The 13,075-nt window shown below is 39.6% G+C and overlaps 1 protein-coding gene across 3 annotated transcripts in view; it reads right to left on the reverse strand.

The window, feature by feature from the left end:
• pbx3a (pre-B-cell leukemia homeobox 3a) overlaps nucleotides 1–10,721 on the reverse strand; it is a 46,974-nt gene extending 36,253 nt beyond the window's left edge. For 2 of the 3 annotated variants that reach the window (XM_048259652.1, XM_048259650.1), the window contains exons 1-2: nucleotides 9,652–10,621; nucleotides 9,067–9,140 (exon numbers count right to left, since the gene is read on the reverse strand). In XM_048259652.1, coding sequence (XP_048115609.1) covers nucleotides 9,067–9,140; nucleotides 9,652–9,848 — 271 coding nt within the window. In that variant the 5' untranslated portion in view covers nucleotides 9,849–10,621. Of the gene's footprint in view, nucleotides 1–9,066; nucleotides 9,141–9,651 lie in introns of all 3 variants that reach the window. The other variant, XM_048259651.1, reaches the window with a different exon arrangement.
• Between the last annotated feature and the right edge of the window lie 2,354 nt (nucleotides 10,722–13,075).

The following is a 13,075-nucleotide window of genomic DNA, read 5'->3' on the forward strand; positions in this document are numbered from 1 at the left end:
TACAAGTCAATGACAGTCAGTGAAAGGCAGCAAACTAAATCTGTTTTTAGTTTGTGAAGAGATGGACGTCATGATTATGTTGGTTGGTTCTATGATCTATCATGCCTTAATAGTCTGCATATCAATTTATCATGCAATTTGCTTAGCTTGTAGGCCTACAAGCTAGAGTGATTCATTAAAAATCTATATGTGCTATATATATATACACGTATACATACTGTATATGACAATCACCAGCATCTCAAATGTAAACTAGGACACAAAAGTAGGCTAATTGTTGCATTTAATTCAATCTCTTCTATGGAGCTAATGATAAAGTAGACTATGTCAGTTTCTACAACTAGTCAGCTACAGTAAAATGACCAATGACTGAAAAAAGATAAAAAGCACAAGTTCCAAAACATAGTCTAACTTTTAATGAACTCCCAATTAAAGGTCTAACACCATAGTTTCACCAAATCCTCATTAGCACTTTCCAATTTAATTGTATTAATTTGTTCATTGAACACATTTTGTTCACCTATAAAATGTAACAGTCTGTATTTCACACATAAGGTGCAATGTTCTTACTAAAACACAACATTAAAACATTTAGACCTAGCACTTTCAAAACACATTGAATGAAGTGAAAGAAAATGTTATGGTGAGTAAAGAAATAGCGAGGGATTTAAGTGCTCACATCTTGGTAAATGGATCCACTCTTTTTCTTAAAGAGTTGGAAATCGCAGGCCCACTAGCCTACTGATTAAAGTCAGACGCCATCGCTGCAGTGTGGCAGCAGCACACAGCCATGTCTGGAGGGAGAGGGCCACGAATGTGAGCCGAAGACGTGGGAATATCAGATTTCACGTGTCTGTCAATTAAAGCCAGACAGGATGCTCGACAGATCTGATAAGGCTGCCCTGTTTTGTGAGAGCTGTTCTCGGAGGAAACGCAAATGGCAGACTTTACAAAGTGGAGTGACTTCATCTCCTCAGTGAAGAAGGCTTTCTGCCCTAAAAGTCTCGCTTTCATCTGGTGTCAGAGACAGATACGGGTACACCGCTTTGTTGTCAAAGGCTACAGAGAAGCAAAATTTGAAAAAGAGAAGTGGTGTGTGAGAACTGTGCAGGTAGACAGTGGTAAAATCACATAATCAGACTTTTTATTGTAGTTTTATTGCTGTTTGAGCATTTCACCTGTCAGAGTGTTCTTTAGGATACATTATATTTAAGCAAGTCTACCTCTCGATAAAGATAACCAATAGAGAGCTGCTATTTAATGTGGTGTTCACGCCAAAGCAATTGTTAACTTATGTCATAAATGATGGACCTATGTTTACCATTTCTGTAATGTCTAGTGTACACCAAAAAGGTTAACAGGGATAAAAAGGTAAGGCAAGAAACATTTGAATATACAAATATATCAATATCAAAAAGTGAGACCCTATTTGTGGTTTAACCTTAATTCCAGTCTTATCTTTTGGTAGACACAGATAAAAATTTGATAAATCTTTGGTAAAACAGAAATACATATAGTTTGCCTATCGAATGTTGCAGTTATTTTCAAAGAAAAATATGCTGATAATTACTTTCAAATACCAAAGGACTTTATAAGTACAATCGCTTAGCCAATATTGCTCTCTTGATGTCACTTCTATCAAACCAGTCAAAAGAAGAATGCTTTTATGAGGGCCAGCATGAAAAAACACGCGTATTCATTGCTTTTTATACCGAGGGAAAAGGTTCAGCGAGATATCACCATGGATTTCACAGATGTATCACATTGTGAAGATTAATGCAGTGCAATACCGACAGGATTCTCACTTTAGCAAAGTCTTTTTTACCAGAAAAGTAAACTGCAATGTGAAAAAAGATCCTCTGCAGAACAGAAGTTGGCATTGCTCCACTTTTCTACTGTTCTTAGAGGGGCAAAAATGAACTCTCCGAAAAGGAGAGGGAAGTAATGAAGGAATATACAATGTGATTTTTACTTACGAGAAAATAAATGAGCTACAATGGATGGATTGTTCATCAAGGCAACTTTAACATTTCACCTTTTTTCCACACTATCCCTTTTATAAATTGTATAGCTCAAATTCATGTTTTTAAGTCAAGAGGTTTTCATTTAAAGGCTAGAACTTTCCACACATTACCATGAACATTAAAACCTCAGTGCTTTATACAGAGCTGCTGCCTGTTCAAGTTGGAGACGGATCAACCAGTTTAAAAGTCACTCGCCCCTTTTCTTCTCAGTCTTTTAAGATCCCCACAATTGTCTCTCCCAGCAAAGTAAAGCATTTTGGCACTTACAGTTAGAACTGGTGCAGAGCCTGGCTATGAATTAAATATTAGGGAACGCTCCTCAGCACCCAATGAGAATTATTTGCCTTATTAAAGCGGCAGGAAATGCTGATTAAATTTTCATTGCATCACAGTCTTTATTCCCTCCTGGTTCCCTGGCCAATTCATCATGGAAATGCACAAGGGACATGTGCAGGCCTTCTTTGGGATGTGCTTCCTGGAATGCGTGCTTAGAAAATGGCCGTTTTAAAAGGGATTGTGGGAATACCTTTGTGACTTGGGATTCAGGACCAATGTGTATTGAGGAAAGCTCTGATGGTATCTTTAGAAATTTAACAAAACGTATTTCCTCACTGTGAGGCGGAAGAAAATGGGATTACCAATAATGGCATTATTCAAAAATAAAATGACACCCACAAAAGCGTTGGTTGTTCAAAATACACATTAACTTTGACTTCAACTCTGATTAAGGCTACACAAATTTTAATAACTGTGGCACTCTTGCCTCTAAAATAGCACACATGCAAAAAGACAGATGAGCCCATGAACAGAGAACTGGAATGTGTGCTGTTTCCATGCCAATTCATTCTCCCCACAGATAGAATGTGTGCTGTTTCCATGCCAATTCATTCTCCCCACAGATAGAAAACCACTCATTTACTTCTTCACCTTTTTCATCACTGTGGCACTTTATTTATTGCGATTTAGATTTGTTGACACTGACAAATGCAAGCAAAGGCAATCCCGGGCCAAAAAAAAAAAAATTCTAAAAGTATTTGCAGGGGGGAAAAAAAGAACACGAAAGCATTGCAGCGCCTAAATCAAAATGACAACGATGCGAGGAAGAGTCAGTGCAATAAGCAGGGCTCTGCTTCCGCAGTAGATTAGAGCCTGTCCACATCCACACATTAAATATGGAAGAGGGGGGGAGGCCTCCAAGTGTCTACTTTAAACACAGATTAGGTTTAAAGAAAAAAGAAAATAGAATGAAAAGAAAAAGAGCAAAAATACTCATAAATAAACATAGGATGCTTAAGTAACAGCAAAAATATGTTAATGCTAATATTTTCCCATTTAAAACCAATACTACTAAACTGTTAGAGCTATGAGCAGATAGCATAGAAACAGGCAAAGAAACCTCACCACGAACCCTGTACCTGTTATGTATACATCACCAATTTCTTTGGGAGCGATTGAGCTGTTTCTTTCCCAAGTAGTTTGCCATTAAACTCAATAAAAGCTACACTTTAGAAAAGACGAAACATAGCCTAAAATTCATATCAAGGGTAGACATTACTCAATAAAATATATAGAGGACAATTATTCTTGTCCCATCCTTGGAAACAATAAAAAAGAATTTGGCTGTAGTGCAAGGCCTGTCGGATATGTCAACGTAAAATTGATAAAACAATTCCTTGATTCGTCGTAAAAGTAACTAATGGTCGTCTATGCATGGCCGAGATGAGAGGAAAGTTCAACAACCTTCCTAATGTCATATTTTCCTCCATAAAACATGCACGGCAAGCTCCAGAGCTTTTATCCCCTGTGACAAAATTATGGATGACAACGCATCACAAACGGCACTTACAGCACATGCACATGTCACAGGAGAGATGTAAAATATTAAAATAGGCGAAGGCGGGGTGGAACGTTTACTTTCGGGAAATGAAAATTTAATGCCGCGATACTTTAGCGCAATTTGGTTAACCTGCGGAGAGAGGGAGGTTGTGCTGACAGATCAGAGGCAATGTCGAATTTGTCAGCGGGCCCTCAGAGGCCCCAGCAAAGCCTTATGGGATAGCGTCGTCGGGCCGCTCTGGTAATAGAGGACACGTCTCTCCTAGGGAGGCATTTCACATGCGTGCACACACACACACACACACACACACATACACACACACCTTCAAAAAAAACATCCTCTGTTTCCTCACATGGGAGAAAAAAATGCACATATACACAAACAGACCATGTTATTGCTATTGCTGTAACACTGCAAGGTCACCAAGAGACATTTGAAGGCTTTGATACTGAGGGAACACTACCAAGGTGAAGGTGAAAATCTGTGTGATTTTTTTCATTGATGTGAGAACACCGATTTTACATATCAGGTCAAGTGTGTGCGTGTGTGTATGTCCTTGCTGGTTGTTGTGAATACACGTTTGTGTTTATTTGTGTGTGTGTGGGTGTGAGTGTGAGTGTGTGTGTGTGTGTGTGTGTGTGTGTGTGTGTGTCTGTGTGTGTGTGTGCATATGTATTTGTCTTATTGTCTTGTCTTAAGAGATAAAGAGACAAAAAGAGAAAACTTTCAGAAATATGTGCGATATGTCGAATTCAAAGTCTAATTTCAAAGGCTAATCCCTATACCCTCTGCTAAATGCACCATCAAACGATCACACAACACCACTCTGTCCAAAGGCTAGCCTACTTCGTTAGAAGCAACAGTGACATGAACACAGAATCAGCAGTGGGGCTTCATACACACAACCACGGAGCCCTCATATCTAATCAATCCTGGCACTTCTACTTGACAGGCATTCGCTCCTGGCAGCCACTGCCCCTGGATTGCAATTCTGCCACCTCTGTCAAGCCTAATTAATAAGTGGGAGGTGCAGCATGTAAAAATTTCTCAATTAACCTGCTAAAATACAGTCGGAGGACGCTAATTGCTAAGCTGGCCGCCACAATGCCTCATTAGCATAGCCTGAGTGTGAAAAACAATTATGGTGGGTGTTTGTAACATTGGCCATGAAATAGCCCGCCAGACCCAGGCGGGGTGACAGGGAGACAAAGGGAGTGTGCCGAAGAGGCCTGTAGAGATGCCTCCTTTGTCTTCCAACCCCCCCCCCCACACACACACACACATATAAACACAAACACATACACCCATACACACACACACACACACACACACACAGGAAACTCAAATGCAGTATTTTTAGGTATTAATGGGAAATACATCCTCTCACACACACACACACACACACACACACACACACACATACACACACACACACACACACACACACACTATATAAACTCAAGACCCGGAGGAATACACATCACCCGATAATTATCAATGCCACATCTTGGTTCTCGGCAGAGCGGTGTCGAGAAGCAATAGATGGAGGATTAAAGCTCAGGAGTTCATCAGCTGAGCGACTTGTCAGGATTTTAAATCAATTATGTTTGCCGCTCGTGTCCATTTTCCGAGCCAGTGGGCCATGCTGCCCATCTCCTGACAACCTTCCACGGGCCGTCGAAGTAAGCAGGGTGGGATGAGGCGCGGAGGATGGAGGGCTCGGGGCGGGGGCGGGGGTTGGGACAGGAGCGATGAGGCACACAGACGTAACTCTACTCTGGTGCGTCTCGGCCGCAGAGCTATGGAGGGGGGTGGGCAGTGTGTGTGTGTCTGTCTGTATGTGTGTGTGTGTGTGTGTGTGTGGGGGGTGTTCTGTGACTGTGGCTCGTCAGGGCCAAGGTGTAGGCCAGTGAAACAGTCTCGTCACGACACTGGGCGCCCCAATCCACTGCAAACCCAATTTGGACAGGTCACATCTCAGCTTAAGTCAGAGCTCAGACACACAGTGGACTTGAGACTGTCTAGCTGACATTACATTTGTAGAGAGTGGAGAATTATGTTTTTCACAAATAATAGTAGACCTAATGAGTGTGAGACTCATGTGTGGAAGTGTGGATGACTTATTTCACTTGAATGTAGGTAAGCAGGCAATGTAATATTGCACCTAACCCTATTATAACTATGTATTATTATTATTATTATTATTATTATTATTATTATTATTATTGCCTACCTCTTGCATCATGGCCTTACAGATAGATTTATTTATCTCATTAGTCCCTCTCTCTCTGATTGCTTTGAAACAAAATGTCCCCCAAAGGCCTCAGAACTGCTTACCTCCTCAATCTCCTCAATCCAATCCCGCCAGTAAATCAAGCTAATGATTTAAACTGGCCTCACTCTGCTTTATTACGGCCTTTGCTTCTGCATTGATTCAGCTGAGTGAGAACTGCTCGAGATGTATGCTGTTTATTTATGAATATGCTGGCCATGCAGATTTCAGATATGCTTTCCCCACCACCACCACTGTTCCCCACCCCATCACCGCCCGCTTCCCCACTAGAGAGTGGAGATCTGTGGTGAGGTGCATGTGGGTTTTACTGCAGTGACTCTGAGATGGTTCAGGATGCCAGGTTTGGTTCTTCTGCGGCTATGGGCTACTAGGTTTCCTACTTATGGGGCGTGAGAGGGCTCAAGAGGTGGGAGGTTCAGGCTAAGCCTGAGGCACACCACATTTGGCAACCAGAGTTTCCGAATCTCTCCAGAAGCTATTTGCACTGCTAAGATCATCCGCGAAGAGTAGGGATCGCACTCTGAATGATGATTCTGTGCAGCTGCTTTGAGCTTGAGTAAAGTAGGGCTCATGGTTTCAGAAAAAGAGCCGTTACAGAACGTGCCTGAGTCAGCTATCATTTGAGAAACGTTGACACGAGACCTTTGATTGAAGAGAGCGTGATTAATGCTAAGCCAGAACCCAGCAGACTCTGACGGCAGCAGTCTATAGAGTCCATCTGACTGACAACATCATTTGAGAGAGACAATTTGTCAACAGGGATGACAAATGGATGATTGTTATCAATGACATCAACAGCCATACACTGTTGCATAACGAGCCCTTTCGTGCAATTTACGAGGTGGTGTGCAAACGACTATCACACAAGTGTTACCTCCAAGAGTGCACTCGTAACATGATATTTCATCATGAGAACGTTGATATTTTCATATTATGGGCCTACCTGAAAAGAGCATTTATATTTGGCATTTGAGTGCACTCAAACAATACACATCTTGAGCTCAGTGTCAATGCCAATGGCAATGCCTTTCTGGTTCATATATTTTCCATGTAAGACATCTATCTGAAATATTTTCATCTTATGAAACAACATCCACAATGGCTCCTATAACTTGCCATAATAATGCACCAGAAAACAGACTTTTCTATTGCTGCAAGTATTTGCTTCAGCTGCAGCTGCCAGGTTATTTAGATAAGTTAAATGGCTTATGCATTAATACTCTACACCTACTATTTGGCAAACCTGACCACAATAAACAGAGATGTTATAGTTACATTGCATCCCACTTCACACTAAAGCCAGAGTACAATTGCACATATCCAATAACTTTTGTTTTCAGTTTTGTAAATCCAGTTGGGTTTGTGTAAAGCTATATTCTGCAATACCTCTTCTTCTATATTCTGCAATACCTCTTCTTCTCTTCTTGAATGTACTCAAGCTATGATGTAGCCTAAAATATCTCTCATATTTTCATACTGTAACATTTAAAGATGTTTCTAGGCAAGTATCCACACCATTGCCAATTCCGGCTATTTATCTTTGTGTGTTAAATGTAGCCAGTGTTAGTGAAATATGAAATTCCAATGGCTTTTCTGACAGGATGCCCACCTTGTGCAGAATCTGCTTACATTAAACTACACAGCACTGTGAAGACAGACCTTTTAAAGGCTTTGAACCCACTGTGTATTTACAGGCTTTCATACAAGACCTTGAGGTTACACTTACTTTTAAACATACCAAATACCCTTTCATAAAAAAAAACATTATTGCCCTGCTTTCTACACTCAAATAATGAAAATGTTTTTTTATTTATGACTGAACAAATATGTTGGTTACTAGCACAAACAGATTCAGGGGGAATCTAAAAATGTCTCTGTAGTTTATAAGATACGCATGCTCAGAGCTTATTACAAAACCAGCTGATTGCATCTCAGTAAGGAAATGTCATTTGACATGACCAACATAATTTTACCAGATCAATATGGCTTCACTCAATAGGACACTGCATCATCACTTTGGATCTAAAACAATCTCAATGACAATTTCACCTCCACAAACAAATGTGACTGGTTCTCTAGCTAGAATCTGCTGTGACATTAACTGCATATCTTCCTTAAATACCATGACCAATAAGAAAATATAGGCCTACGAATAATGACACAAATATGTTTTAGCATAACAAAATAAGTATGGTAATGTATTGTCATATGAGGGATTAATCAGTACTACAATGTTCTACCTTGAGAGGATAATGTTTCTGCTGAATATCTTAATTTATAGAGCTGATAATTTGAAATAAAACATAATTGATGTATAATTGAAAGCTGTATCAGCAGATATTAAAAAGTCAATTTATGACATATTCTTCTTTATATCTTACTTATGAAAATTATTAACTTGGAGGTGCACACAAAAACAATCCTTACAATGTTGCACACAAAGACAGGATCTTGGCTCAGCACAGGAATGACAAATTGCAATTGATCTACATTTACGCAACCTGTGTGCAACTCAAGCTGTCATATTTCCTCTCTTCCAATGTTGGAAGGCTGGACTATAGAGCGGCATCTCCCAGTGGGTACTCTCGCTCGTCTCGTTGTTCGTAACTGATAACCTATGCAACAGTAATAAGCCTCTTGCTGATGTGTACCCACATGAAGAAGGCGTAACCCTGCGAATGATAAACCGTTGCGCTCTCCAAATGGTGATTTAACGTGCAACGCATTTATTATGGACTGTAATGTTTGGGATCCAAAAAAAGGGAACCTGACAGAAAATGTCACTATAATAGCAAAGATGGCGGTGAACACGCGCTCGTGTTTTGCTGTGCGACTCGTTACGGGAGCTCCCTACCCGTTTCCACGCTACCTTTCACATAGGAAAACCCAGCAGAAATAGCACTGCAACTTACCTGTTTTCTCTTTGATCTCACAGAGAACACTGAAGAGTGCTGGTTTCATTCTGTGACAGTTGAGGGAATGTTTCCTTTACGCAACAAAAGAGATAATAAAGAAAATATAAAAAAGAGAGTTAACACAGAGTTATGAGGGTTCAATTTAACACAGATTAGGCTATATCCCAGTCTTGCCCCAACTGTCATATCACTAGATGCCCATTGCATATCCACACAATAGTGACTATAATGACTGTAAATAATTAAACTACCAATCGGCGTTCACATCATTATCATCATTATCAATATCATCATCAAAATTATCCATCGTCTGACCAAGCTTACAGCGTGCAACATAACAGGCTGTAACAAAACTTTGAGGACTCTGGGTATTTTTATGCCACTGGTATGATGATACAGGTGCATACTTAAATAAAACATCAATAATTCATAACATAATTGTTCTAAAGCTATGTAGAATCCATCTCAAGTTAATTTCACTCAGGTTCATTAGGCTAATTAAACAGATGATCCTTTATTTCAAAGACACTGGCTAGGGATAGCCTTTGACCAAAACAATTATATTTAACTGATGAAACTAACTTTGCTTGTGCTTCATCCAAGCTTTGGTCAGTAATGGTCATGATTTGCTGCAGAATGTCCCCGATGTCTTGTTTTCTTCCATCTCCGTCCGCCCCCTCGAGTCCATGCGAAGGCGGCAAACCCATACCTCCTTGCACCGAATGACCACCAAGAGCGACACCGCCGAGTGCCTGCATGATTCGGGCTGGATCCTCCATAGTTTGGTGCAAAATAATGAAAACGCTTCTTTACAGTAACGAGTCTTGCTGTTGTCTTCAGTCACACGAACAAAAAAATGTGCAGACGTCGAATGGATAGAGGATAGCAGGAGAGTATTCGCAAAGAAAATCCCGTTTCAAACGAAAATTCATCCAACAAATGCAATTCTGTTTTGGAAGTTCATTCGCATTCCACTTAGCTAAATTCCAAAATTTGCCAGACTGAAAATGACCAGCAGTTTCGTGGAACCACTTGGAGCGGTACTTGACCACTGATGCGTTCTAACTTCAGAGTGGTATTCCTCTAGTTTTGGTTTAGTCTTGCCTTGGATGTTGCCAGTTGATGCTCTGTTCGTTCCAGCCTGCTGAAAATGTATTCAGCAGTCGCAGTTCCCAACAATTCCGTGGCAGTCTTGTTACAAACTTGTCCTCATTACCACAGCCTTGAGAAAGTCGTCGTCAAGACTTTAATGTCTGTCAAGGAAATCAGCAAAATAAATCAAACTATAATATCTCACCCTCAGTTACAATTCAGTTGATAAAGTTGTGTTACTTATTTCTGAGGTTTCAAACACTACGCGCGCGTTTGCACACGAGCATGGGACTACTACAGTAGATTATGAATGACGGACTGAAATGCATGAAAGCAATGAATGAAAGCTTACAAACATTAATGACAACAGGGCTCAAAATCTCAACATGACAGTGTCTGAAATTGTGCGGTTGCAGTCTATGCTATGCGGTTACCGTAGTTGCGCCATTCGCGTGGCACAGCCGAGTCCGACTGAGCGCAGAAAAGGCATGGAATAGAAAATCGGTATCCAACCGAGGCTCCGCCCCATCGAGGGGTGTGTCCTTGTTGCTACCTCTCACGCAACCCATTGCGAAGAAGGGGAGATAAAAAAAGGCGTCTGGTGAATGCAATGATGATCATAACCATTATGGTTGGGGTGATGATGATGAGGGTGCATGGTGATGATGGCGCCAGGCACGATCTCGATTTCACTGTAGTGTGTGTACACTGTAGTGTGAGTAGGCCTATACAAGAAGTAAACTTTCTGATCATTTTCATTAAAACACCCAATGTGTAGGCTGTCTCACCAATTAGTTGAATAGTGAATATTCAAAAGAATTTTGATTGAATTATTGTTTTGTACATTCCATGCATTGCTGTTACTTTCTCTCCAATGATTGTTTGAGGCTCTCTCTCTATATATAAAAATCTCCACATACTGTATCTGAGATAAAATGCACATTTAACAGGTATTATCTTGTAAACCTCTTGTAAAGTGTATTTTCTAAATATATCTTAACCACTTTAGCCATGCAAGCTAATGCTTTTTTTAGTGAAGCATGTCACTCACTCAATGACAGCATGTATCATTGTGCACATAAACAGAGAATGAAGGGATTGTGATGGAAAAGTAAGAATATATTTTTTGAGGTTATTATTTTCTCATGAAAAGAAAAACATGGAATATATACCCAAAATAGAACTGATCACATTGCACTAGATTTGAGGTATGACACACCTTCATTGTTTATGATTGCAGCTATATGGATTGTCAAACCTTCTAAAGCTAAAGACAAGTCATCAATTTTGGCAAAGGCTGAGCATTTTGAAACTCCTACTCTTCCCTTTCCCCTTTAGTGTATTCTATGCAGCCTTGCCAATCACATGTAGTGTGCAAGGATTTAGCCTTGAACACAATTGTCAAGCAGATATTTGCACTGACCCAAGCACAAATTCCCATTTCATTAAATCAGCTTTGTGAAACAAAATTAAAAATATGCATGCATTAAAAACATGCATAAGACCTATTCATAATATTTCCCCTCCTCCACATAGGGATTATAATTAATATGTTTATAGGCTATTCTAAAGTAAAGTCTGTTCGTCTCTTTATTATCTGAGTGAATGGCTTGTTTGTAAGTTATAGCCACCAAACTGTCTTCAGGTTTCTTAATTGATAGACAATAAAACATCAGTGTCAGTGATGGAGTAGCCCATGTGTTTAGATTGTTAAAATTATACATTGCAAAAATACAATTACAAGTAAACTTCTTGTAAAATCCTCATTAGCAACAAAGGATTCAAGAATATAAGTAAAAGCCTACTGGTTTCATCTCTCTTATCTATTATTACAGCATCATAGGGACATCACATAACTCTGAGGGGCCATGCAGGTGATAAGCTAGCAAAGACACGTGTTTTTCATTGTTTGAACTTCGTTCTATTTGGAAAGTTGTTGATTTCTAAAGGGAAAACCCTATTTGGTGGAGCTGTTAAGAATTGACATCTGAAATGTGAAATTGACAGAAAGACATCTAAAAGCCCCAAAACTGGAATCCACTGGATTGATAGTGTTGTGTTTTTAAAAGCTTGTTGTCCATTGTGTAAAATCATCATCTTAAATCTAACTACAGCTGTCAGATGAATGTGGATACTTAGGCTATTTCCCTCTGGAATGTAGTAGTAAAAGTATACAACACAAGTATGGGATCAAAAGAGTATATATAAATTATATTCCCAGTATTTGAAAAGCTGTTACTTTTCACCACTGCTCTGTGGTCAGTATAAAATCATGAGGCTGCCACGTGCTTATTCTTGCCCCAAGCATGTCTTTCTTTGAGTTCATGTATTTATTATTTCCACATTTGTTGAATTTTTCTGTTTTCTTTAAACTAGATCTTTGTGCATTTCAGTTCAAAATGGCTCCAGTTTCCTTCATTTCCACTTTGTGCTCTGTGCTTGAAAAGTATATATACATTTTATTATTATTATTATTATTTTCGTTTCATTGGATTATTGAAGTTAAGTGAGATTGAATACAGTGGCCTGATCTGATGTAGGCCTAGGCTGTAGTAGCAGTGGTTTTGGAAACTCTGACATAAAATTATTACATTGTCTAATTAACCACCTAATTAAAAAACAGTGACCCTATAACATTAGGGCTTTAGTAGGCTAGTATCTGATCGTCTTGGGCAGTGGTGACATATAATTCTGGTTGGGTGGTTATTAAACCCATCCTTGATTGAAAGCTTTCTTATTCTGATTAACTGATTGTTAGCCTACATAGGCTTGGGTTCAATTTTCCATCAGAACATAAGCTATGACAAGATACTTTTAAAAGAGGCTGTAGCCTACAAAAAGTTTTATGAATAGCTTGCTCCATGTTTAGTCTCCCTTTTTTGTAGGCTATAGTGAGAGCTTAGGCTAATGCTCT

The sequence above is a fragment of the Alosa alosa genome, chromosome 12, assembly GCF_017589495.1.
Source record: "Alosa alosa isolate M-15738 ecotype Scorff River chromosome 12, AALO_Geno_1.1, whole genome shotgun sequence".
Classification (NCBI taxonomy): Eukaryota; Metazoa; Chordata; class Actinopteri; order Clupeiformes; family Clupeidae; genus Alosa; species Alosa alosa.